This window comes from Arvicanthis niloticus, chromosome 13 (genome assembly GCF_011762505.2).
Source record: "Arvicanthis niloticus isolate mArvNil1 chromosome 13, mArvNil1.pat.X, whole genome shotgun sequence".
In the NCBI taxonomy this organism is placed as follows: Eukaryota; Metazoa; Chordata; class Mammalia; order Rodentia; family Muridae; genus Arvicanthis; species Arvicanthis niloticus.
The window spans coordinates 55703806-55731651 of NC_047670.1; the positions used below are offsets into that span (position 1 = coordinate 55703806).

The 27846-nt window shown below is 49.0% G+C and overlaps 1 protein-coding gene across 1 annotated transcript; it reads left to right on the forward strand.

Annotated features, from left to right (window-relative positions):
- Fam83f (family with sequence similarity 83 member F) lies at positions 1-27846 on the forward strand. Its single transcript, XM_034515935.2, has 5 exons — positions 1-536; positions 17300-17467; positions 17927-18048; positions 19328-20013; positions 26377-27846. Exons 1-5 carry the CDS (start codon positions 78-80, stop codon positions 26415-26417), a joined length of 1476 nt encoding a protein of 491 aa, XP_034371826.1. The 5' UTR covers positions 1-77; the 3' UTR covers positions 26418-27846.

The following is a 27846-nucleotide window of genomic DNA, read 5'->3' on the forward strand; positions in this document are numbered from 1 at the left end:
CGCCCCTCGAGCGCTCCAGGTGCAACGGTGGGGACGGCAGGGTCCGAGCCCGGGGCCCGGGACAGGGCTGGGGCGCCATGGCCGAGTCCCAGCTGAGCTGCCTGGACGAGGCGCACGTGAACGAGAGGGTGACCGAGGCTCATGCCGTCTTCTACTACTGCGAGAAGCGGCGGGCCGCGCTGGAGGCGTTGCTGGGTGAAGGCGAGCAGGCCTACCGCGAACGGGTCAAGAAGGAGCGGCTGCGGGACTTCCTTTCCAGCCAGGAACGCCAAGCCCTCTGCGCCGCCTGGAGCCCCTACGAGGAAACTGTCTCCAACACCCGTACCAAGGCCAAGGCCCCGGCCGAGTCCGGTGAGTCCCTGGCCTACTGGCCAGACCGCTCGGATACCGAAGTGCCCCCGCTGGACCTGGGATGGACGGACTCCAGCTTCTACCGCGGTGTGAGCCGAGTCACGCTCTTCACCCACCCGCCCAAAGAAGAGAAGGCGCCGCACCTGAAGCAGGTGGTCAGGCAGATGATCCAGCAGGCCCAGAAGGTAGGCCTCCGCCTCTATCCAGCACCAGTGGGACACCCCCAACCCCAATTCCCTACCTGGTCTCACTTGCGGGCCACCCTCACCATCCTCCGGGAAATGGACCCCAGCTCGCCCTCACCTTGTGGAGCTGTGGTGAGACCTTTTGAGAGATGGATGTGAACGTTTGTGGTAAAGCACTGTTCTTTCTTACTGCAGTGTCCAGATGCACTAGCCTTGTGTTGGTAAACCTCTGTCACATCCATCTTCCTTGGGCAGTATGACGGTTATGAGGCCCTGTGCTAAACGAGCCACTCAAAGGGCTTGATCATGACCTATGACCATGGATTTATTTACAAGGTGTCTCCTCGGCCGTTTCCCTATTTGATCTTAACAACCTCATGTGAGTAGGTAGTTGGGAATGACCTCCCTTACCCTCCGTGCCAGGTAAACTTTTCTTGGAAGCCTCTCTCCCCAAAACAACCTGGCTTTCCCATTATCATCCTCTCCTGGGCTTGGTACTAGAGCCCAAGCAGGCTCAAATGAATGAGGAAAGCTATTTTGAGCTCTAGCGGTGGCTTGGCCCAGTGTTGGGTGCTCCCACAAGGCATTGGTCTCAGCCGCTCAGGAAGAGGCTCCTACTTAGCCCATCTGCTCTGCCTGGGTGTTGAAAGAAGATGTTTCCAGGGAGCTTGGTTAGAATACCAGTTGGACAGCTGGCTGTGGGGTAGGTGAAAGACTAATCTTTTCCTCTGTGCCCTTGGGTACTTGGGTAGTTTCCAGGTAAAATGTGGGCTATTGCATCAAATCTGAACTTCAAATAGGTCTTCAGTGTTAGTTTATCCCAAGTACTGCATGGGACGCATTGATGCTAAAAGTTACTTTCCATTTACCTAAATTCAGAATTAAGGAGACATCTAAACACTTAGAGATGATAGACATACTTTTATCACATGTATTTATTGTGTTTGGGGTGTCCTGGCACATATGGATATCAAAGGACATCTTTAGGGAGTCTGTTTTCTTCTGCTACCATGTATGTGGGCTCTAGAAGTTGAATGCAGGTAGTCAGGGTTGAGGGCAAGCATCCTCCACTCCGCAAGCATTTAGCCAACCTGCCACTGTGATTTATTAAGCAACTCCAACAGCCTTTGTTACCCAGATCAGAATGTGCAACTAGAGGCTTGAGTCCACTGTTCTTACTTAACTTCGTGAGTGTAATTACAGCCGTCTTTATTCTGGAGGCCAAACAAAAAGATGCTAGGAAGGACAGTGAGGGCTGCTTCTTCCTGAGAGGCGTGGCCTAGGCTGTGGGCTAGATGCTTGCCAGAGACGTGAGCTTTTCACTGTCCTTTCTTCTATCTTCCCCCTAGATAATTGTTCCTTGTCTGACTAAGCTTTCTTTGTGTGCTACACTCTGCTGAAGAAAAAGGCAAGGCTGAACACACACACACACACACACACACACACACACACACAGGAAAAGGAAGTGGATAGCAGTGGACTAGCTGGAGTCAAGGGTCAGGACTGATGATGTAACATTCTATAACATTCACTAAGCCTTAATTTATTTAGTGCTTGTAACATACATGTCACCTACTGTGTTTTTGGTCATTTGCTTTAAGAAATTGACATTTAGAGTGTGTGTGTGTGTGTGTGTGTGTGTGTGTGTGTGTTAGGTCAGAGGATAACTTGCAGGAATCCATCTCTTCTTTCTCTCAGTGGGAGGTGAGTTGTAGGTTTGGAATGACAGATTTAAAAAACCTGGGATGGGCAGTCTCTCAGTGGAGTTCTGAGCAGGAAATGAGAGTTCTTTCCCTTCAAAATGCAAAGCAGTTTGATTGTTGGGAGCCAAACCTTGAAGAAGGCACTTTTTTTTTTTTTTTTTTTTTTTTTTTTTTTTTAATATTAAGGAAACTGAGACCCAGAGCAAAGAGCACTTAGGCTGTCAAATTTGGCAACAAACCTTCACTGCCCAAGCCCTGTCTCATGCTCTGGCTAAGACAGATGTTTTTTTTATATTTAGAGAAAAACAACAACAACAAGAAGACGCAGGATAGGTAAGTTACTAGGACAGGTAAGTTATTCGCTTAACTTAGTAAACAGCTGAGCCAGAATCCAGACACCGAAGCCCTTGCTCTGAACCACTGCACTACCCTAACCTGCTGTCCTTTGTCATGGTGTGATGGGATTCTGCATGGAGTTTGAATGGATCCAGTATAGTCAACAAGCTGTGGTATCCATCCTGGACTCTGGTTAGAAGGCAGACACCAGGCCCTGCGCCACTGTGTCTTCCATGTCCTGTATGGTGGGGTTTTCTTAACTCTTTAAGTAAACATTTAACAGACTATTTTGCCACTGTGAACCAGTGCTGTATGTGCAGATTGACCTGATAACAGATTTCCAGACATCTACTGTGTGCCAGGCACTAGCCATAAAGATCCAAGCTGTGGACTTTGCCCTTCAAGAATTTGCATAAATGTTGAGGCTTCTGCTAGAAGGAAAGGGGAGTTTTGAGGCTGTACCTGGAAGGCTGGCTGTTTGTGGCAGGTAGGTTGCCGGTTTGGAGAAAAGGCTGAGAGAAAACTGGGTGGACAGTCTTTCCCTTACAGACTACTGAGCAGGAAGTGGGAAGTTGCTCTTGCTTCAAAATGCAGAGCAATTTGACTGGAGGGAGCCAAGGACTTTGTGAGGTGTGGTAGGGGTATGTATGGGTGAGGAAACTGAGGCACAGAGCAGGAAGGAAGTCTGCTTAAAGGTCATTTGTGTAGTCCTAGAAAGACCCAGATCGCTCTTTACCCTGCACTCCAAACACAGCACATCCTGACCACTGGCTGGCCCTGCCCCTTGCTCATCCAACTGGCAAGTCTATTTCCTTGGCAGTCAAATCAGATTCTCCTCCCTGTTCACCCTGAGGGAGGGAGTTTCCCTTGTTTCCAGGGAGTGTCTGGCAGCCTCAAGGCTGGATTAGGCTGAGAGATGATGGTTTGTGTGTTGAGATCTCACAGCCTGGGAGGGTAGGCAGTCCACCTGGGTGCTAGGGATTCTGGGTTTTATTTCATTTAATCCTCAAAATAATGTTATAAGATGCTATTATTTTTGTTTCCAAAAGGAGTTGCTGTGACTTGGCTAGGAAAGAGAAAGGGAAGCGGAAAAGGAGCCTATGAGGGGCACTTTGAAAAACAATTTTGCTTTTATTTCTAGCACTCTTGATGCAGAGACAGGAGGATCTCTGAGTTCGAGGCCAGTCTGGTATACAGAGAGTTCCAGGACAGTCAGGACTACACAGAGAAACCCTGTCTCAAAAAAGAAAAAGAAAAAAAAAATCAAAAACAAAACAACAAAACACAATTTTGGTTTGGGGAGGGAGGCTTAGGCATGAAAACAGTGAGGGCACCATCAGTATGGCAGTGGTCCCTGTCCATGGGAGAAAAGCCTATGAAGGGTTAAGCTTTAACTAGCCACTCTGGACCTCTGCAAATGGCAGAAAAACTTTTTTTTCCCAAGCTCAACTGGTACCCACCATTCAAAGATCCAGCTGTGTTTGCTTGTGGGGTGGTTTCTGTTGTTTTCCACCTTGAGAGATCTGCTTATTTTAGTACCAGTAATGATTTCCTTTGTCTACTTAAACTCCAAGCCTTTTAGAAACCCTGGCCTGTGCCATGCTAACAAGGAAGACCAGGGCAAGCTGCTGCTGCTCGGGCAGCTCAGACATTCAGAACTGCCAGGGAGTATCCTGCAGCAAGACCCCTTGGAAAACTGAGAAGCCAGAGTAAGAGAAACAAACAACCTTAATCCACTGGGCTGGCCACCTGGAGGGCCTTGCATCCCTTTGATCATGGAGGTCTCCTGCGTCTAAGCATGCATTAGTGGAAAAAAGGTGGAGGAGACATGCCCTTGCTCTTAAGTAGTAATAGTCTACTAATCCATCCTTATAATTCAGTATGACAAATGCTTGAGAGGAGAGACACTAGTCCCACCCCTAAGCCAGGTTAGCAAAGGCTCTTTGAACATCAGATCTAGCCAGAAGGGTGAGGTGGCACCAAGCCTGTGCCTGTCCTTATGACCAGTGGCATCCATTTGACTCCTGACTCCTGTATTCCCAGGTCCCACATTCTAAACGCACCAGCTTCTCATGGCTCCATGAACTGCTTGATTTCCTTGGTACTGTAAGGCAGGCATTATTCTCATGTCACAGAGGAACCCTGAGGTACAAAAGTATGAAGCAGACTAAAGCGAGGAGAACTGGAAAGAGGCTCCAGGCTCCAAAGCACAAGGCATGGTAGATAAAGCTGCTTTGGCCAGACAGGTGTTGGTAGGCAAGGATGAACAGCTGGGATCCGCTGCTCAAGGAATATAGCAAAGTCTTGGAGTTGCAATTTAAGTCACCAAGAGATCTGGTTTTTCAAGTGACAGGCTTATCTTCCCTTATGACCTTCAGTCTCCAGCCACATTCAGCAAATGGTACCAAGTTGAGTGCCTTCTCTGCCCAGGGGTCTGCAGTTCACACATACCGTCCCCTCTCTCAGTTCTTCCGCCCTTCCACAAGTGAATATTCTACATGGGCGTTGTCTCAAACACATGTGGGCAGTTCTGGGGTCCTTGTCCCATGAGGGCTGATGGGGAGTGGCCCTGCTGCAGTTCCAGCCTAGCTCCACAGCCCGCTGGTTCTTGCCCTGGCTTGTCCCAGCTTCCCCTCAAATCTCTAGGCACATTGGCTGTGGATTTTTAAGTCTGCCTTTGTGCTCAGTCATTGTTTTGGGGAGCTGGGATCTCTGAGTAATGTTGCCCCAACTTCCATGACAGTGACGGAAGCCAGGCTTTGGAGTTGAAGGATCTTATTTTCTGTCTTGATCCAGTCATCCTCAGGAGCTGGGCTCCTTTAGATAAATCTCTTCCCACTTGAGTCTGCTAACCAATAAAATAGATGGGACAATGTCTAGGTTTTTAGCTACTTTAGAAAAGGGGGAGTTGTCTGTGGAAGCTAAGCTTACCAGCAGCAGAAATATTAATTGTTCTGATAAATAGCTGCTTCTTTCTGTGAGCGAGAGAGGGGAGCTGCACTGAGAGTTTCAGACTCAGGGCCTGAGGCTCTGGGGAGATACATTTTCTGTTTCTGTATAGAAAGTCAGCACCTGCTACTCTGTCCCCCTTTCAGTGTATCCATTGGCCTTGCTTTTGAGGGGGTAGAGGGAGCTGGCTGTTAGCCTGTGGCACCCAAACCCTTAGGCTGGAATCCCTTTGGACTCTGCTATGAGTAGGGAGTAATGAGACAGAAAAGCATGGAAACTCTTACCCACCCACCTCCTCCTGAACCTGGAGGTGACAGTGTACTTGAGCATAGTTCCTGGAAGAGCCTGACCACCAGCACGAGCTCAGCCAGACTCTAGCAACAATCCCCAGCTTCCAGGGAGAGGAGTCACCAACCAGGAGTGAACTAGGCTGCTAAGCTTGACTATAGCTTGGGACATTTCTCTCTTTGGGAAGGGCGCGGAGGGTTGGGTAGCCTCTTAGAAACCTTATACTATGAGTTCCCTTCCGCCAGTCTCAGAATACAACATAGGAAATTGAGCTTTAGTAAGCATATTCATGATCTCTGGGATTCCTGGTTGGAAAGCAGGGTCTTTTGGGCAGAGATTTCAGATGATCTAAGCCATCACCAGAGAAAGGCATATGCTACTGGAAGCCAGGATTGAGAGAATCCTCATTCTTGCTCACTCTGGCTGTCTCTCTTACTTACTTGTCCAGGGGCAAATTACTTAACTTAGCTGGGCCTCTATGTCTACATCTGTAACATGGGCATGATTTTTGCTGCTTTGTTTACAAGACTGTGCTAAGAATCACAAGGACTGTGTCTTGAGAAGAGTAAGTAATACACGCAGACAAAAGGATTTCTGTGAGGCAAGGTTAAAACTGTTGAGAAAGGAGAGGGCCTGTTTCCTTTAACTAATCCTGAGGTTCATGGGACATATGAAGTTCTAAGACCAAAATCCCACCCAGATGTGTCCTTGGGCAAGTGTACATTATTCTTGGGAATTGTACTTTAGAACCATCTCTTCTTCCCTCTGAAACTTCTAGAAACATTCAAAATGTATTTGTCATCAGTATGCTTTGCCAGTCTGATCCTGGAGGCTTGTAAACTGGCTTTGGAGACAAACAAGTCCATGACTGTTAGCTGCCTGATCTGGTCTGAGTCAGGGAGAGAAGGCAGTGTTGGGGCAGGTATCACAGGCATAGGGGTGTGCATAGACTCTCTATATCGGCTTCTTTGGGGTCATAGCCCCTGGTCTTGTGGTTTCCCTAAAAGGCAAGGACCCTTTTAGAAATTCCCATACTAACACCCCTCCCCCTCCATGTTCTCAGCCCTCAGGATGCTGCCTCCTTTTGGCTGGCTGCTGGCCAGCCCTTCCTCCCTCATAGAGTGTACAAAGCAGAGCCTGTTCTGGGGCTAGCTGCCAGTCTGAGCTGCGAGAAAGCAGGGAAGACAACAGAGGTCTTGCAGGTCTGACTGCCTGGCCTGGCACTGACTAGCAAACCCTAGGTACCCCCTGCCCCAACTCCCCAGGTACACTGAGCAGCCAGCCTTACTTGGAGCTCTGGCTTTCTCCAGATTTCCCTTTCCTTCTCTGAACTCCATGGATTCTGCACTTGCTAATGATCCCAGAAATCTTAGGCCTGGAAGAGAGCCGATGGCTTTCTAATGATTAGTGTCTCTGGCCCAGCTTCCTGATGGTCTGTACTCTCAGCCTGAATACTGTTTGTTGGCTGGTCATCATTGTGCTGGGCACGTGGGAGGCTCTGGATAAGTCTCTCTCTCTCTCTCTCTCTCTCTCTCTCTCTCTCTCTCTCTCTCTCTCTCTCTCTCTGTCTCTGTCTCATAGCCAGTCAGGGGGTGGGTGGTGGGTCAGAAGTAGAGACCGGAGAGACCAGGGCTCTTTCTTTCTGTGGCTCCTGGAGGGCAGAGTGGGAAAGACTTTAGCTTCTCCTCCCAATGGGTTTTCAGACTGTCCAGAGAATCCCCCATTGGCACCACTACTCAAAGTGTATCTTATTATGCGCTAGCTTCCAGAAATTGACAGGTGGGTTAAATGTGAACCTTGCCTAGGTCTAATGGGTGAGGCCAAAAGAAAATGCATTTCAGTACAGTGAGGAGTGGGATATGGTATTGATAGCTATTATTTACTGGGTACTTAAGCTAGATATTTGGGTTTTGTAATGCTGAAGATCCAACCCAGGGCTGTGTGTGTGCCCGGGTCATGCTTTACTCACCAAACTACATCTCCAGCCCAACAGCCCTTTTAGACTGTGTAATAACAGTCCAGCAATGTACAGTTTTACAGATGAGGGAACAGAGGGGCAGAGAGGATGAGGTCACACTGGTCATCAGTAGTGGAGCTGGATGGTAACTGAGATGAGCCTGAGGCTAGGCCTGCCTGTGTCTGCTGAGTTCCCAATGAGTCAAGGCTCACTGAGGGCTAACTCAGCTGTTTGTGCAGGACAGGGTAGGCAGTGGGTGGGCTGTGCTTAAGGCTGAAGGCCTTGAGCACTGAGTTAACAGCTCCCCTCCTCCAAGTATATGGCCTGACTGCCCTCACCTGCCAGCCCCTCCCTAGTCTACCCCTTACTCCAGTCAGGCACCTCCCTTTGCATACACCCCACCTCTCTGGGGAAGCCCTCCCAAGACCATATCACCTGACAGTGGCCTCAGATTACTCCTGCTGCTTCTCAGAACCTTCCAGGCAAGCTGCCAACCTGTTGACCTACTCTGGCAGGTCCATCAGGAAACACCTAGTCAGGCATTTCTTGAGATGTGCCTTACTCTCAGTGCCTTGCATAGGGCCTGGGGTGCAAGGACATAACCCAGACTAGTGGATGATCCAAAAACTTGTTTGTGTATCTTCATTGGATTTTTTTTTTTTTAGTAGCTGATTTATCTTCCTAATTATGTTTGGCTTTAAGCTAATGTTAAAATGAGCTTGCATTAGATCATTTTCACTAATTAACACCAACTTAGTGCAGGGGAAGTCATCCCAGAAGCATGCCTTGGGGCAGAGAAAAGCTGGCCTAGGATCTTAAGCAGAATTGCTGCACTCACGCCCCAGCAGGTCACGTGTGTGTCACGGTGGCTGAATGAATTGATCTTGCTCATGTGGGTATATATGTCCTCTTTCTCTGGAGAGCCAGCTTGAGTCAGGTCTCCCTGGTATGTCCCCTTCATTTAGCCTGTGTCAGTACAGATGTCATATAGGGTTAGGTGAGTAGAAAATGAGTCCCAGCATGCAGCGGTGAGCTCCGCCCTGCAGGAGCACAGACAGGGCTCTGAACTGAGGCTGAGGAGTCTGGAGAGGAAGTGGCCTGCCTGGGCACAGTTGGCTTCCTGTGTCTGTCAGTGCAACTAGGGAGCCTCCTGTTTAATGATGTCTAATTAGTTAGCTCAAAACATTGTAACATAGCTCCAGACAGCTTGGAAGCTGAGGCTGACAAAGCTCAGAAGTCCCACTGGTGGGGTGGTGGCAGCCTGGCAGCCACACAGGGAACAGGACATTGTTGAAAGCCTGGCTTTGCTTCTGCCTTCTTGGTGGGTAGAACTGAGGCCCAAACCACATCATCCTCTCCAGAGGGAATTCCCTGTGTGGAGATCCCCTGCTTAGCACGTGTGCCGTGTGCACATGGAAACACCAACATGGGCCTAACAGGCATAGGCCTGGGAAGACATGCATCCAAAGGAGGCCGCAGACTGCACTGGGGACTAGGGACAGAGAATGATCCTGGAACAGCCTCTGTGAGGGCAGAACAGGGAACTGGATGGAGCAGGTCTAGCTCCACATGGACAGAGTGCTGATAGCCTTAGTTGAGGTATAAGGTCCCTAGCCTGCTCAAGTGTTTGGAAAACAGAATCATCCCTGTGAACTTACTGTTGGGGGTGGGGCAGGGGTTAGAAGAACAAGCTAGCTTTGGGTCCAGGAAAATGTGGAATACCTTCAGCCAGTCTGAGGGACTGTGGCTTGCCTCTGTAGGCAGTTGGGAGCCACGGAGTAGTTGGGTCAAGATAGGGTGTACTTGGGTTGTGTTATGAGATCCATATTTAGAAAGGGAGAATGACCAGGACAGGATAAGCTAGTTAGTATCCAGTTAGTCAATGCTGAGAACTTTGTGCGTTAGACCCCATCAAGGAGGAAGGGTGGAGGGAGGTTGTCTGGGGAAGATACTATATGTAATTCTGTCCAGATAGTATTGCATTTCTTTTTTAAGGACCATGAAATAGCCACATTTTCCAGATAGATGTCAGAGAAATTAAGCAACTTGTCTCTATCTCACAGCCAATATGGACGTCCCAATTCCAAAGTCTGTTTTCCCTACTATACTTTTGGACTATGGGGATCTAGGCCAGGGTGGGAGGAAACAAAAGAGGTTGTGGTTCAGAATGGGGAGTGTTCTTGTCCTGCAGCCTGAATCCCTTCCTTCTGGGGCTATCTTGGTCTGCTTTACTACCTTTTATACCTGGCTGCCCTAGGTTACATAAACTGGAAACTTAAAGTGTCAAAACTCCTCCTCATTCACATGGAGCCTTTTGTAGTGTTGGTGACAAAGAAGGTGCTTGCCATGTACCCAGAGTGGTTTCCACTCGAGGAGAATCGTTTCCATACTCTGGAAGTTCCTTAACTGTGCAGTGAGCTCTACAGGCTGTGGGCATGCACATACTCATGTGCGAATACCACACACATACCAGAAGAGCCTTGTGAAGATGTGCCCTTCCCGTTTAACAATGAGTAAATGGCCCAAAGCCACACAGCAGGAAGGTTTCCTGCCTTGGGGTATATATTCTCTTCCAAACACCAGCCTTTACTCAAGGTGATCTGCCCACTTTGCACTCAGACCACCTAGGGGAAGGTAGGAGTGCTGATCTGATGCATTTTTGGGGACCTGGATATCATAATCTTTGTGTCATGGAATCCAGGTTCTGAACAGCACCCTCTTCCATTCCCTCCCATCCTTGGCGTGGCTCCCAGTGATTGTTTACACACTAAAAGCTGATAATTCTGAGTGCTGCCCAGTATACCTCCTTGAGGGATAGCACAGAACGGGATTCCGAAGTCAGAGGTGTTTGATAACAGGCTATTTGATCAGACCCAGCTAGCATGGCCCTCTGCAGTGGGAAGGGAAGGGCTGCTCTCTGAACCCTAGCAAACCAACCTCCCACCCCATGTAGAATAACCAGACTGGTGGCTATTCTGGGAGGCAGCAGCTGGACCTGTTTGCCCAGGTTTTGCTCGTCTTAACCAGAAGGCGAAAGGTGTGGGCAGTTAGCTTGATAGCAAGTGAATTTAATGATGCCTCATAATGCACAGGTGATCTTGGAATTTCAGTCATGCCCTTATTTAATCTCACAATAGCCTGCAAAGTGGGCGTGTGGGCTGAAAGTTGGACCCCAGGCTCAGACAGGGGCAAAGCACCCCTGGCTCTTTTCTCTTTCTCCACCAAGAGAAGTGGCTTTCACCAGCATACATCTGAGATCAGCAGGCTGGTTGCTTTCCCTCTGCAGAGGAATGGTGAAGATTGTGATCTTACAGGTACCTGCATCTGCACCCACCCATGGAGCCTTTAGTTCCACATCATGTGAGCTGGGGAAGCTTGTGGGGAGAATTGTGTTATCTGTCTCTACCTACAGTCTCCATTGGCATCCTGGTTTTGTATCCCCTTGGGTGGCCTAGGGTTCTGTAGCTTGTTATGTCCATATTGCCTGTGGGTAACAACTCCTGATACAGAAAAACTCTGAGCCTGGAGTCAGAACCCTAAGCTTTTGAGTCCCAGTTGTCCTAAGACCCTTCTGGATGACTTGAACATTAGAACTGGGCTAATTGCTATCTGAGTCTCTCCCTGACTCTCAGAGAGTCTTAAGGCTGAAATATTTCTGAACGTAAGGACCAAATACAATGGCACCCTGCATGTGGACAGGGTTAGGCAGCTTTGTGGGGGCTGGCATGCAGATGCTCTGCACTCCCTGACCTTGCATGCTGTCTTAGAGAAAAGGCTGCCTTCTGGAGTTGCACAAAGGCACTTGCTGTGTGTGCTGGGGAAGGCCCTGCCTCCTGGCCTGGTTTCCTTGATGTAGGAACGCTCCCCCTTGGATAAATATTGTTCTCAGTCAGGGCTGGCTGCTCCTTCGGGATCTTTGGTAAGCAGAGTGAAAACAGAGCCACCAGGCTTGTGAGCGATTGCTGAGGCTATAACATCATTCTCTCTGCCCCTGAGGAAGAACTGCAACTCTGCCTTCTAGTAAAACCATCTCACCAAAAATCTTACTCAATATCTTTTCCCTCAGTGCCTTGCCATTAATGAAATAAAGAACACTGCAAAGCTGTAGCCATACACAACAGATACACATATCTCCATTTAGATATGGAGAATAGCCTGTCCTGAGCTCTTTGTCAAGGGTGGAAATTCTGAAAGGAGTCTGCCAGTGCCTCCTATCAGAAGCCCACAGTCTGAAAGGGGATAGAGAGATGACAGACAGACATTACACTGGAGTGTCCAGAGCCTCTGTTGTTTGCTTAGAATACAGATGGGCAGGAAGCAGAGTGTGGTTAGCATCCTTAGAGGAGGGACTCAGGAAATTTTTGGAGTTTTAAAAGCTGCATAGATACTTCATTAGGTTATGAAAGGTTCAGAAACAGAAGAAGCTGAGCTTCATGATATTGTATACTCAAGGAGACATTTGTTTACTTGTTTATAGCTAGAAATACTTGGTTTTCATCCCTGGGGTGATGCTGCTGGTACCAGTGGGTAGACACCAAGGATGCTGTTAAATCCCCTAAAGTGCCACAACAAAGTGCTCCAGCTCCAGCAGTCACTAGTGCAACAGAGAAGTCCAGGGTTAGGGTTATTGTAGGTCACGCTGAATGACATGAAACAAATGGCAGAGGTGAGACTTGCCCCACTGATGGGTCCTGCTGATGCCAGGACTCTTAAAAAAATTTGAACCCTTTGAGGGTCATGGGACCAATTGGTTTATCAACCTTGTTTTAGGCTATGAAAGGAATCAGAGGGCAGAGGGGACAGAAGGGACCAGCCACAAAGCTATTCCAGAAGTTAAACTGTGCTAGGGTGATAGCATTAACGGAACAGCAAGAGGTTAGTGATCCAGAGAGGGTTCATGGAGCACCGTGAGGGTGAGGACTGCAAGGATTTGATCAGTGAGGAGGAAAAGCCAAGACTCTGGCTTTGTCTGTGACTGGAAGGATGTTGAATTTGGAAGTGCTCATGGAGCAGGGGATATGTCCCAGCAGCCATCAGCTCTGTGTGTGTGAACATCTGTCAGAGCCTTCTGTAGCCTGGGTCATCTAAACATACAGGGGCTGCATGGCAAGGCAGAGCCCTCCTCATCTCTGTTCTCTGATGGCAATTAAGGGAAGAAGCTGGAAAGCCAGAGGAGTCATTAAAGTTGAGTGGCAGATAGAAGGGCATCCTAGGGCTCCCTAACACCCTCCTCCCACGCCCCCAACCCTGCTGCCTGGGCAGGCTATCAAAGGAGGAGATGATGAGCTATGGAAACACCCCACGAGGAGTCCTGCAGCATCAGAGCCTCCTTGCCAGTATGCCTGCTACAGCTTCTAAACAACTGCCAGCTCGAATTAACCTCTCTCTCTGCTGCGTCGCGCCTCAGTAGGTAACCAGGTGAAGGATGCTGGATGCAGAGCCAGTCAGAAGGGGCCATGATTGTCTCTCCTGACCAAATCTCTTCCCTGGATTCTGATTCTGTTGTAGATATTTTATTTTACTTTATTTTATTTTAAAATTACATTTATTTATTTGTCTATTTTGTCAACCTCCATCTTCACCAGAAGCTTTGAAGTTAGACTTGGCATGGAGAATCATGGGAACGTTCAGTGCTGCAGCGGACGGGTAGGGGGAGTTGGTTTTCTGGGGCTTGATGCTGAGAATAAATGTCAAGCAGGGGCCCTCTGAGACCGGAGCGCAGGGTAATTATCACCCCTCCACAACTAGATTGCAAGAGTCAGTGCACAATTGATTTTTTTCCCTACTCCAGATATTTCATTGTTTAATTGGTAGTGACACAGATGGCTGACTCTCACCAGGGTGTCTCAGACCCAGCCTCCTGCAAGCTAGTCCTTGGGACTCTCTGTCTTTCACAGTCTCAGGTGGCAGCCAGCACAAGTCTTAATGTTCTTGCTTGCCTTTTCAGTTATGAAAAAAGTAAAAGTGGGTATCCAAGGTGACATCCAAGCAGCCCTGGGTGACATGACATGACTCTGAGGTGAACACTGGGGACAGTTTAGGAATGAGAAGGTAGTGGTTAGTCGTGGCAGGGATGTGGAGGTCAACCGTTCTCTCTGTCCACCTTTACATGGGTTCTGGGGTTCAAACTCAGGTCATCAAGATGTATCCACTCTCTGTAGGACCATGCACCTCCCCCGCAAAGGCCACCCTACCCTTCCCATACATACCTATGCTGGACTGTGTCAGCCCCACTAGAGGACTTGGGCATCTGTTTTGTTTGATTGGTTGGCCTTGTATGCAAAAGAACTGACATATTCCATAGTTTATAGTACACTACTGTCATCAGTTCACCAAAGGCCTTCTCCCATTTCCCTTTCTCACTTCTTCCTCTCCCTCTCTCCTGTGCTCAGTGTAAGTCCTTGGACATGTTTTAATCCTAGAGAAATATACAGTATAATAAGACTACTTTATATAAGTAGTGTTAGGCTATAGATTTCACTACATTTTCAGTATGTATATTGAGACAGTACCTCTTGTAGGCTAGGCTGTTCTGGAACTTGCTTTGTACCAAGGATGACCTTGAACTCCTGATTCTCCTCTGTGTGCATCCTAAGGCTGGGATTACAGAAATGAGCCACCATTCTTTTGAGAACTATCTGGAGAGATGGCTCAGCTGGTAAGAGTGCCTGCTGTTATTGCAGAAGACTTGAGTTCTGTTCCCAGCACCCACATCAGACAATTCACAAGCACCTGTAACTCCAGTTCTAGGAGATCCCGTGTTTTCTCCTGCTTCCTCCAGCACTTGCATGGATATGGCACATATTAGATCGACACAGATACAAATAAAATAAGTCTTAGAAAAGAGCTCATTCACTGTGTCAGTCAGCTATGGAGCACCCTACCCTATGCCTCTTTCCTTACCTTGTCTCCCGGAGAAAGACATTGAAATTGTTGCCAATTCTTTGATTCCCATGGGGAGCTGCAGAGAGTGTCTGTTTCCCTCTTTATAGACCTGAGCGGAGATCTAAGAGGTTGCCTGGGTGCTTGGCCTGGTGTGGTTCTACTGTCTCATAACACACACTTGAGTTTAGACAGTTCTCCCACCACACCTAGCTCATGTTGTGCTATTCCTTAGAGTGCCACCATATCTGTAATTCTTCTTTTTATTCTGCATTCTGTTTGTATCTCTTCTTTCTGTTAGTCTCCCTAGATATTTGCCTGACTTTAGAACTTTCTAAGAATAGGTTTTTTGATTTCGTGTTCCTAAGATATCACGCAGCAGTGAGATGTGGTCTTAGGTCAGACGACCTGCTTCTTGCTGTGTTGTGTGCTCCCTGCATGACCTTGGGCACATCCTTAGCTCCTGTGCATTTACCTTCCTCAAGTGTGAAACAGGAATAATAGTCCTTCCCGGTAGAGTGGTTGTGAAGAGTCAGAAAAGTTCCCCAAAGTGCATGAGTACTCAGGAAGTATTTTAGTCCATGTTCTCCCCCATCCTCAGCCTGCATTAGTCAGGGTTTTCCAGAAAAACAGAATCAGCAGTGTGTGTGTGTGTGTGTGTGTGTGTGCCTGTCTATCTGTCTGTCTGTGTGTGTGTGACTATGTTGACAATGCCTACCGCCTGATTTTTTGCCTCCACCTTCCAAGTGCTAGTATTACAGCCATGCACCACCACACCTGGCTACAGAGATTACTTTTTAGACAAAAGTCTAAAACCTCAGGGTAACTAGAGAGGCTAGAGAGCTAGGGGAGAGTTGTAGTTCAAGTTCAGAGGCATGAATCTTGCAGAATTTCTTCCTGTTCAGAAATCAGTCTTGTCTATGAAGGCCTTGGACTGATTGGAGATGTGTCCCCCCCCCAACACACACACACAATAGAAGATAGTCTGCCTACCTGAAGCCCAAAATATACCTTCATAGAAACATCCAGAATGGTATTACACTAAATATCTGGACTCTGTGGCCCAGCCAAGTTACTGTAAAATTAAGGACCATGGTGCTTTGTTGTGTCTCTGCTGGATCTGTGCCTTTTGTCAGAAACTTTCACAGCAAGGAAAGCACATTCTCTCAGCTCAGCTGGGTGCTCCTTGCCAGGAGCCCAGCCAAGTTCCCTGCTTAGTCCTCACCCTGTCCTTCCCTAGGACATCCTAGTCCTCACCCTGTCCTTCCCTAGGACATCCTAGTCACTGTAATGCTTCTTTTATTCTTCCCCTTGCCTAGCTGGAAGTAGTGCTGCCTATCTCTCCCTGCACATCACATGTCACTTGTGTAACTCTTAAGGCCTTTATCTGTTCACCTTATGCCTTAGTTACTTTGTATAAGTGGCTTATCATCCTTGTGGCAATTGTAACTTATCTGTCTTTTGATCCTTACTGTGCCTATGGGGGCCCAGTCATCATCCTGTGGATGTTAATGATTGGCAAATGAAAGAGCTAGGGAAAGCAGTAAGTGATAATGTAGAAAGTGGGGGAATAGGGAGAGCTCAAAGCCTGGACTCATGGTAAAATGTAGTGTGATGATGTTGACGTGTGGTGACAGAGCTGTAGGTGATAGAAGGCCAGCATTGCTCCAAGTGTTAGCATGTGCATTAAGTCATCAACATACTGAGGTAGGTACCATTATTAGCTTCATTTCCTGCCAGAGTTGTCTGGCTGAAGAGTCTGTATTGGAAACTACTGTTGATTGAGGACTTACTATGTACTAGTGTGTGTAGCATCTCTCCTGCCTTATCGCAAGATCTAAGGGCAAATGGATGAAGTACAGGGAATCCCCACTTTGCACATAAGGAAGCAGGCTTACTGAGGTCTAGTGGCTTGCCCAAGGTCATATAAGTATAAATGGTGGGTCTACAGTGTTAGGAGCCCACAAGAAAACCCTTAGGGCTGGGACAGGGGATGGTTTGTGTACAAAAATGGAAGCAGCTCAAGTTAGAAAACTAGGTCTTCCCTAGGGCAAAAACATGCCTCTGCTTCTAAGGGGACCAAGCAAGGCTGCTTTTTGTATGTGAGGGTTCCTGAGCACTGTTCTTAATTTGATGATGGGTTGGGGGCTGGGAGGAATGCTGAACATCAGAGGTCAGAAGTCAGGGGTACCTGGCCAACTCTGGCTCTGCCGGCGTCGGCACTGGAGATGTACAGCAGATGGGAGATAGAGCACCCAGGCCAGCTGTTCATGCAGATCTGTGGCTGATGGACCCCTTGCACCTCTGCCATAGCATCTCACATCTGCTTCTTCTCTGGAGCAGCAGGGGGCAGCTCTTTCCAGCCTCCTAGTCCTCTTCTGATATGGCTTTTTGGAAATTTCTATGACAAGGCTGGGGTTCATCCAGAATGAAGTACATGCAGCAGAACCTGCACCCCATAGCCCTTCACCTGAATTCAGTATGGTCTAAAGTATGGGTAGAATTTTGAAGAATCTAGGAATGATGGCAGGTAGAGTTTTTGACTCTTGGCCGTCAGTTGTCCCAAAGCAAGGTAGTCCTCTCTAGGCAGGTATGTCTCAGAACATGTGTCAGTCACAACATGTCTCAGCAGCACCTTCTCTGTCCAGGTCATTGCTGTGGTCATGGATCTTTTCACTGATGGGGATATATTCCAAGACATTGTGGATGCTGCCTCTAAACGCCGGGTCCCTGTATACATCATCCTGGATGAAGGTGGCGTGAAATTCTTTTTGGAGATGTGTCAGGGCCTAGAGCTTGCAGACTTCCGCATCCGGGTGAGTTTACCACTGGGACAGGTTGTGGGTCCTCCTCCTACCTCCTCCCAAGCTCAGGGGCTCAGACTGAAGTTCAGAATCCCAGTATTTTTTCCTTTTATGTGAAACCAAGACTCAGGAACTTGTGACTGCTTACTTATATATCCTAAATGTTGTCCTAGAGCTGCTGAGGCAGAAGAAGGCAGCTGTGACCCAGCCATGGGGTGGTCAGTCTGTAGACCCACTGGCTTCACTGTCAGGATCAACACAAGGCTGTAGCTCTCTGGTGGGGAGCTTTAAGCAAGAACTCTCTTGAGGTTGATGTTCAAAGTAAAACATGTAAAGACAGAACAAGCAGAGAATTTTGGAAAGACTCGGGCAGCAATAAGGGTCTATGGACATTTCCCAAAGCTAGGCCTTGGTACAGAGCCTCACAGTCTCCCAAAACAGGACAATATGTCTTTCTCCTCTTCTCAACAGAACATCCGTGTCCGCTCTGTGACAGGAGTTGGGTTCTACATGCCCATGGGGAAGATCAAGGGGACTCTCTCATCAAAGTTTCTGATGGTCGATGGGGACAAAGTAGCCACCGGATCTTACAGGTATGTTGGGCCAGGTCAGGGGAGGGCCCAGGGGACCTGTATTCATGGTAATTGTTCAGGAATGTACTAGCCTGGAGCTTCCATGGTTATGTGTTTTCAAAGGCATTGTCTGTGTTCTGATTGCAAACAGCCTGCCCAGTTCCTTTCCTCAACAGATTAGTTATTCCAGATAGAGGATCCACTCTTCCTGGGCATTAAGCATTAACAGCTTGTCATGGTCCTCTGGCAGCCAGTTGTACTTTGAGGCTGGTTTTTGGGTGGAATAAGCAGGAAGTAGAAGGGACAAGATCTAGGAAAGAGATGTAAGATGATGTCTTAGTTACTTTTCTATTCCCGTGTCCAAACACCATGACCAAGACGACTTAAAAGAAGACGTTAGTTTGAGGGGTCATGGATGCAGAGGGTTAGAGTTCATGATCATCGTGGTAGGGAGCATGGCAGTAGACAAGCAGGCATGGTGCTGGAGCTTACAGCTTATCCACACACACGCGGCAAAGAGAGCTAACAGGGAATGACATGGGTTTTTGAAACTTCAAAGTCCATCCACAGTGGTGGCACACCTCCTACAAGAAGGCCACAGTCCTAATCCTTCCAAAACACTTGTACCAACTGGGGACTAAGCATTCAAACAGATGAGGCTGTGGGGACCATTTTCATTCACATTGCTACAGATGTGGTACAGAGAGATGACTCCAGAATTTGAATAGAAAAGCAAAGTACCAGGTGCATGAGAACCTGTATCTGAGTCATCTCTTTCCTCTGAAAAAGTGAAAATCAAGGTGAGTTTTGAGCACATTGTAGCAATGAGTAAGTGATCTGAGTCTGCCTCAGCAGTTGAAGTATGAGTTTCGCAGACACTGTGCACTCTGGGAAGGATCAGCAGACTAGCAATGGTGCAGTTTAGTTCCTATGCATTGCATATGTCTGTATCAAGTGTTTAGCTGGCTATTTCATTTGAGCCTCAAAGTCTTGAGTTAAGAACTTGCTATCTCCCTGTGGCATGTTCTACCTTAGGTCCTATAAGCTGCATTGTACCAAACAGGGTAGATGTGGATCCGGGTCTGACTTCTCAAGCCCCATGGGAAGGAAAGGAAAGGAGAATTTGGCCTGATGAAAGGCGAGTAGTCCAGTGTGAGGGTAAGAGGCACCTTTCTCCAAACATCAGGTAGTGTGCCTGCCCACAGGGCAGGCTGAGGCCGGGCAGTAGGGTTGTCGAAGGAGATGCTGGTAGGACACTGGAGAGGTCTGGGCCTATCCAAGTCTGCTTTTCTATCCCCAGCTTTACCTGGAGTGCCTCCTATGTGGACAGGAATCTCCTCTTGCTCCTGACTGGACAGAACGTGGAGCCCTTTGACATAGAGTTCCGGGAGCTGTATGCCATCTCTGAGGAAGTGAACTTGTACCAGCACCTGGGCCTGGCAGGCAGGATTGGCCTCAACTACTCCTCCACTGTAGCTCGAAAGCTTATCAACCCCAAGTATGCGTTAGTGGCAGGTACCCGCCCTCCTCCAGGAGAGATGATGCGCTGGGCAGCCCGGCAGCAGCGGGAAGCTGGTGGCAACGCAGAGGGGCAAGAGGAGGGCAGTGGTGGTGGTGAGTCTGCCCGGCGTCTGGAGAGCTTTCTCAATGACCTGGTCACAGTAGAGCAGGTATTGCCCACAGTGGAGCCCATTCCTTCAAGATTGCTGAGACCTAAAGATGGCAGGACGGTCTCTCACACACACACAGACCTGAGGCACAAATCCCGAGAGGCACTCTCCCAGAATGGCAAGGGAGAAGCTGCCAATGGAGAAGCCACCCCTGCCAAGGAGGGCAAACGCTTGAGCAGCAGGCTCTTCAGCCGGCGAGTGAAGAGGCCTGCAGCATCCAGCAACATGGCCAGCTCCCCCTCCACTGAGACTTTCGCTGATGTGGAGTTTCCTCTGGGAAAGAGGCACAATGAGGGTTCCAGTGCCAACATATCAGGTGAGCTCCTGGCCACACACATGGCCCTTATGGACTGCCTGCCTCCCAGCTGCAGGGTACGGTTTGCTGGCAGGAAGCAGGAAGGTGCTCCTGGGTCAGAAGGACCTCCATTCCTGGTCTATCTTTGGTCATTGAACCTGGTGACCCTGGGCAGGTCACTTCAGGTCGCAGTTTCAGACTCCTGGTCTCAGAGGAAAGGGTGATGTGTGGCTTGCTTAGCGTTGAGCACAGCGGTAGGCATGGGATGGCCTTTGAGGACTTCTAACCCTCCATGGTTTCAGATCACCTTCAAAGGAACTCAGTAAAAGAAAGGAGTGTAACAAGTTCTTCTGTTATAATCAACAGTCTAGGGCTCTTTCTGGCCACCCTGTTCCTTGCTGTCATCAGGATCTGACTAAAACAGACATACCCCACCTTTACCTGGTCCCACCGATACTCTGAGCCAGCTTTCCAGTGTCTGTGGTAATACTTAGAACTGGTTTTGCCCATGTCTGTTTGGAAAGTGGACTTGCCCTTTGGGAGAGATTGGTGATGTGGTGACATCTTTTCTAACCATCTCTCTGGGATCTCCTTGAAGCCCTGTCTTTTTTCTTTTTCTCCGGAGCAGTCTCCATTATGATCTTTCAGGAGTCTGGTGGTGCAGTGTCTGAGCAGGCCAGGTCAGGTTCTGGTGCAGTGTCTGAGCAGGCCAGGGCAGGTTATGCATAGGCACTTTCCTTCCCTTCACCCTCATGATGACTCTGAGTCAAGATGCAGGTGGAAACCGGGGGAAGCACAGTCAGTGCAGGACATGGAAAATGACTATAAGCCTATTCAAAGCCAGGCCTGGACCTCTTCCTGTCAAGGAGTGGCTGGCCCCTCATTCCTGTTCCCCTTGGGCTTCCCTGGCTCCCCAGCACCAGATGCTGATGTGCTGTGCCTCTTATTTGGAAGGAGGGTTGCCATGGTGAACACCTGGCAGGAAAGAGGAGGGGGGAGCCCAACCACAAAGGGGCTGTTTCCCAACTCCTGACTGGAAGTGAGGTGGAAGCTTTCTCTTCCCTTACCCCTCACTCTGAGATGCCGTTTCCATAGAAACAAAGCCCATTGTCTTGTCCCTTCTTGCTGCCTCTGGTCTCAGATTCCCCTGCTTAGATGACTTGGGCAGTTAGTGTCTGCCACTGCTGCCTATCTCTGAGCATTTGTACACGGTGCTCTGGAGCCAACAAGCAGGCCTCCTTGTGCACCTTAGGAGTTCTGGCTCCAGAGCACCCAGCCCTGTGAGGAGAAGGGCTGGGGTAAGAGTGGCTGACACACATAGAAAAGTCTGAAGTGTGTCCAGCTTCAGACTTGGGAAGAACATAGAGGTGGCACCCACCCCCACTACACATACCCTGCTACCTTCATCAAAGGCCCTGAAATCCCAGCGGCTGACTACACACCTCACAACACAGCATGGGCCCCAGTTCTGGGAGAACTGAAGCTTGAGTTGGATTGGAACCACTTCAGCTTCTTCCTCAGAGAAGGAATCCATCCAGGGAAGGAATCTCCTTCCCACAGGGAGCATTCACACTGCGACACAGCCACAGCGGTGATCACTGCCCTCCCCTCTTCCAGGCTGTCTCCTCTTCTAGAGGAGGAGGGATAATCTGGGGAGGGCTTCTGAGGTCCCTTTGAGTTGATGCTGACTGTCCTATCTGTTTCTTCACCCTCTTGTCAGAGAGAACGTGGGTGGATGACAGGGTGGGCGAAAGAGAGGAAGATAGGAAAAGCTGAGAGCTGACAGCCTGTAAAATTGCTTGATAAGAAGTATATAGTTGTCAAACAGCATGCAAATTTTTGCAAACCCAGGTGTGGCCCTGGGGAGAATCTCACAGAATTGCCTCCTTTGGGGCTGGGGGTGGGGGAGTGGGGGCATAATGGAATCAGCCTGGCAGTTTGAAGACCCAGAGCCCCCTCTAGTGGCTAAAGCTGGATGTCTTTTACGTTTTTCTTTTTCTGTAACTAAACCTTGCCCCTGCACTGCTATTAGCTGCTGCCTTCCTGGCCACTTGCCGCCTGCGCCTATACAGACTCTGGGCAGGCTCTCTAGGGGTAGAGATTTTGCAGTCTCAGGAAGGCATGGCCAGGGGCATCCTTGTTTAAAAATCCTGTGGATAGAGTCTGCACTGCTGAGCTGGGCTCAGAAATCTGCATTTTTTTTTTAAAGCCACTATGAAACAGGATTTAGTCAATTAAATCTACCATTCTCAGGATGACATTCACCATATAGGTAAAAACTAAGGGATTGATGGCATTCAGCAAAATGTGGGATGCTGGCAGTGCTGACAGAAAAGAAAAAAAAAAAAAAAAAAAAGCTTTGGAAAGCAAAGCTTTTATCACAGCTGTTGCCATGAAGATCCAGTTCATCTTTTAACCGATCCCCACTGCCAAGTATTTAAAATTAAACATTACATTAAATCAGAAGCATAGCACAGGAATGCCAGTATCAAAGAAATTCCTGTAACAAAATAGTGGATTTCAGTGTCCCCAACACATGAATACTCTCACTCTTGCCAGCCTAGAATATGCTGGCTCTAGGGCTTCAGTGGAAGAAGACCTTTCCTGGTTACACCACACGGTAACAGATACATTCACATGTCAGGAAGCACTTCGTGTACATACCTGCAGTTTGAACAGGAGCCTTGGTTTCCCCCACAGAGCCCTCCAATGCAGGGGTCTTCAGACCAGCACCAACACAGTTAGTTACCGGAGTCTCAGGCAAAGCTCTGCCCTTGGGGGTCAATAGGTTTGAGGAGGGAGTTCCAGGTGCTGCTCTTGAACCTCTAGTGGATCAATTGGAAAATGAACAGTGGTTTTCAGTGGTTTGTTTTTTGTTTGTTTGGTTGGTTGGTTGGTTGTTTTGTTTTGTTTTGTTTTGTTTGAGACAGGGTTTCTCTGAGTCGCCCTGGCTGTCCTGGAACTCACTCTGTAGACCAGGCTGGCCTCGAACTCAGAAATCCATTTGCCTCTGCCTCCCAAGTGCTGGGATTAAAGGCGTGCGCCACCACTGATGGTGGTACCCCATGAGCAAGATCCTTGTACTCCAGAAGAGCCAATCCCCATGTCCACAGACAGGCTGTGAGGGAAGGGCAGTATAGTCTCTGCTTCTTGATGCCTCAAAGCAGCTGCAGCAGTCTCCGGAAGGTTAGAGATGTTACCATTTCCCTGTGTCTTTAGAGATTGGAAAGCCTGTGATACCAGCTCTGATTTTAGAGTTGTAGCTACAAGGGTTCTAGGTTTGGGGACTCCAGGCTTTTCTTTGGCCTTTTGCCTTTGGGGATTGTGATCTTTGATGTCCTTCCTGGAAATCTGAGTCCTCATCAGGGTGGACTGGTGGGGAAGTGCTTCCAGGGCTGAGGATCTGTGGCTACAGTCTTGGCAATATCACTCAAGTGTTGCTTCTGAGGAGCATGGGTCAGCTCAGCTGGTGTGTGGAATCTGTAGTCAGATCTAATTATTCTGGGCCCTATGACCAGCAGAGGATGCTGGTCACATGGCTGAGGTACGCTAAGTCTGCTCTAGAGATGAAGCAGCTGTTCTGTTCACATATGTATGATTTATTTCATTTTATGTGTATGAGTGTTTTATCTGAATGTATATATGTGTACTTCATGCATGCCTGGTACCTTTATGGTTCAAATGGAGGCATTGTGTCCCCTGTAACTGGAGTTACAGGTGTTTGTGACCCGCCATTTGGTGCTGTGAACTGAACTCAGGTCCTCTGAAAGAGCAACAAGTGTTCTTAGCTGCTGAGTTGTTTCTTCTTCTTCGTTTCTTCCTTTCTTCAACTCAGCTGTGCTGTCCTTCCCAGTTCCCCTGAGGCTGCTTGGGCCTCTGATCACTCTCTCACTAAGGTGCTGGGTAAGCTTGCTTCACTCAGCACTGTTTGTATTGGTCTGAACTCCAAATATCTAGCCATTGCATACTCGTTTTGAAGCGTTTGCTCTGTGGGGCACTGTTCTAAAGTAAGCAGGAAATGGGATGAACAAAAGCCTTTTCTTGTGGTACCCATTACCTGAGAGACAGTTGAAGGCAGAGAGTGCTGTCATTGTTATACAGGGTGACATCCCAGGGCATGGCTCATTGGTTAAGGAACACTGGAACAGAGCCTCAAATAGACACATGGACATCAGGGGAAGGATGTTCCAGATAAAAAGAATGTGAAGCCCTAAAATCTATAAAAAGAGGGGACTTACTGTCACCACAGCACTGTTGTGACTCTCCATATTGCTGCTGCCACCCCTTCTCCTGAGGCCCCAGGCTGTGGCATTTCCAGTCCTCCCTCATGCCCTACTTGCATGCCTTGTCCCATCCCTGCTGCTCTTCACTCCTCTTCCCAGGCTTCAGGCTGATGATCCTCTTTTGTTTTGGGTTGGTTTAGTTTTTCGGTTTGGTTTGTTTGTTTGAGACAGGGTCTCTCTGTGTTGTTCTGGAACTCGCTCTGTAGGCCAGGCTGGCCTTGAACTCTGAGATCCACCTGTCTCTGCCTCTCGGAGTGCTGGGATTGAAGGTGTTTGCCACTAGTGCTCAGCAGTACTAATCCTCTTTGTAGCTTGGCTTTCTCCCATAAGTCTTCTTCGGGCCATTCACTACCCTGCTGACATACTTTATAAAAAGAGATAGTTTGGGTGGTTGGTGTAATTCTTCCACGTTATCTGCATGGGTCTGAGGTACCTGCCCTTGGCAGTTTCCTAGTAAAATGAACATGGAAAAAATGATGGGACACAAATGATTTTTCCCTCAAGCCTTTTTCTCTGTCAGAGTCATGGCAATGAACCCTGAGGAATATCTTCAGGCTGGCATCCAACCCTAAAAACTGAAGGGTCTGGTCCTGCTAAAGACCAGCTTCTCGGAGAAGGAGCTGGCAGGGCACAGGCTGTCAGTGCTCCTGTGCCCTTGACACACTCCTACCCCGTTTCTGGAACCAGAGATTGATTTCACTTACCTGCCTCTAAAATGCTACTGCCTCTGGGGAGGTACTGGGTATCTGCTTACTAGGCCAAAGCAAACAGAAAAAGCCACTGAAGAGAGGAAGTGGGAACTATGCATCCGCTGTTGCTGCAGCAAGGGGCTCCAGGGTGGTAGAATTTAATGACTTTCACAGAGCCATACCAGACATAGATCTCAGCATCACCACAGAAGGCTGCTGGTTTCCTGTTCTACCTCCCCCTGGGCAGTCATCTGCCTGAGTCTAGGGGACACCCAGAGGGAGGGGCTCAGGCAGTTTTGCAGGAGCTCCTGAAGTGGAAGGTCGTTGTAGCCCCATTGAGTCAGTGTCCAGTGGAGCACAGACAGCAGGCCTGGGCAGTGTAGCCTTCGAAAGGCAAGGGGTCTCACAAAGGGCTGAAGCCAGCCTGCCTAGCCTAGCCTCTGCCCAGTGCCTCTCCTGCTACTACAACTCACAAGAGGCAGTGTCACCTTAATTAAATTCACAGTTGAAGTGATACAGAAGGTGGTGTGAGTGCCAGGGAGATTGGCTTTATTGTATAAGGGGGAGTAGGCAGGAAGTAACACAGTGACTTTTTCCCCACCTGGGAAAAGCAGCCAGCAGGTGTTCTGAGGACATGGACTCGGTCTCCAGGGCCAGCCAGAGGTGTCAGGGCTGCATCACAGCTCCCCTTCCCCAGAGTTCAGAGCAGGGTTCACCCATGAAAACTGCTGGCACCGTTTCCTAGGATTATGAAGGAGATAGAAAGGCTGGGGAAGAGAGAAGAGGGCAGTCTAGAGAAAGGCAGCCATCCCAACCTCACACCTACATTCTTCCATCCTCTCCCAGGGTCACCCCATAGCAGTGTGACCACCTTGCCCATCAGAGCAGCTGGCCATCCCCAGGGCCCTTCTATAACTCAGCTACCTGAGTGCCAGACAGACCTGAGGCTGGACTGGAAGGCCAGGGTCTGGCTCTGACCAATCAGGAACAGGGCTACTGCTTGCTTCAGCTCTGCAGTTTGGCAAATAGTTCTGACTCTCATCCTTGCTACCCCCATACCCTCCTGTGAGGATCCCTGTGAGTGTCTTTGATTTCACTTCGAGAGCTTTAAGCTGCCCACAACATTTAGCTGCTAGTGACAGGAATCTTTACGTCATTGGTGGCTGACTCTAGAGTCCCTGTCTTTTTTTGGTCAGGAGACACAGCTCACTTGATGTCTCCAGTCATGGGATCCTCCAATCATGTGAGGTCACTGAAGCAGATAGTACCTTTGCTTTCCTGGGCTCCCTGTTGACCTGGAGTCCAGATAAGCAGCAGAGAGGTATTAGCCCTGAACACCAAACTCACAGTATGGATGGTTCAAGGTTGGGCTTGTTACTTCTGCCCTTCATGTCTGTGCCCTGTCTCCACAGGTAAAGGAATCACCAAGGCCAGCAACTGTGTGATCTCCTGAGCTGCAGGTATTGGTGGGTGCAACCTGCAGATGCCCACCCATCTGGTCCTGTGCCAAGGAGAACATGGCCTCTTCCTGCACTAGGTCACACATCAGACCCTCAGCAGGCCTCCTACCCTGTAGCCTCCATTCCAGTCCTAGTGCTGGAATTCCAGACAGCAGGATCTGAATCTTATTTCAGCATCTAAACCATCGCATACCTGCAGCAGAACGAGATCGTCTGACAAGGAACACCGCTACCTTGTTTACATGAAGTACAAGCCTGCCTAGAGTCTGCTTCCCTTGTTGCCAACCTGACCTCTACTGGACCAGCCCTCCCTACAGGTCCTCAGGTGGGACAAGGGCCATTCTTTCTGCCTTGGAAGGACAGTGTCCAAAGCAGCCCCAGCTACTTGGCCTTCTCCTTGGGCATCTGGTGCTGTGTAGTTTAACCCCAGAGGTTGTTGAGAAAAAGAAGAAGGTGGGACTCTGAGCCAGTCTTGCTCCAGGTAGAAGATGCAGCTGGAACAGCTGGAATATTGGCCACTATGGCCTTACAGACACTCATTCCCGATAGCTCCTGAACTAGTCTCCTACTGGAATTGGGGTGGGGACAGGAATACTTGTGCCTCCCTCCAGCTAGTAGCCAGATCTGCCAGTGCTGGCAAAGAGCCCCTTTCCTTCCTACACTGTAGCCTGCCTGAGTGCCCTGGGGCTCCCTGGCTGGTGCTGGTGAAAACCAGAGCTTGCAGAGTGCCTTTCACTGGGCCTGCTCCTTTCAGTAGGCTTTTGTTTACAGACCCTGTGGAGGATGGGAGTGTAGCAGAGGAGGCTGGGCCCTGAGGACAAGAGTATTTGCGGTTCCTCCCAGCCTTCTTCATCCACTAGGGCTTCCTCCATGAAACTTTAGCCAAAGACTAGCCTTAGCCACTTTCAGAATTGCAGGCTGCTCTTAGAAGCCTCAGTTTCTCTAAAACAGGTTGGCTTAATTGCCAGGACAAGCAGCCACCTCCCCTTACAGTGATCTGTCCAGGCTGAGGGAAAGTAAGCATGACATAGAAGACATCATCTGACTCTGGACAACCCTCCTGAACAGGCAGAATGACAGAGGAGCAGAGGGCCACACAGAAGACTTTCCAGGCCTCCAAACCAAGATCGTGCCCCCTTTCCTTTCTGAAAAGACCTTGGGTACCACTAGTACCAGTGAGGGACAAGGGCATCTGCAGAGGCAACTGGTTAGAGGCAGGGAGGGGGCACTGTGGACTACAGAAGTGGGCAACATGTGACTGCCTGTCCCTGTGTCTGGCCTCCCTGCTGGTGGGGAGGGAGAAGGAAAATAATGGATGGCCTCAGTCCAGAGTCCCCTCTGTGCACCCTGAGGTTAGCCCCACTGTGGCTTCCCAAGCCTTTGTGAGGATTAAACACTTCTGGTAAGTGCTTCCTGATACAA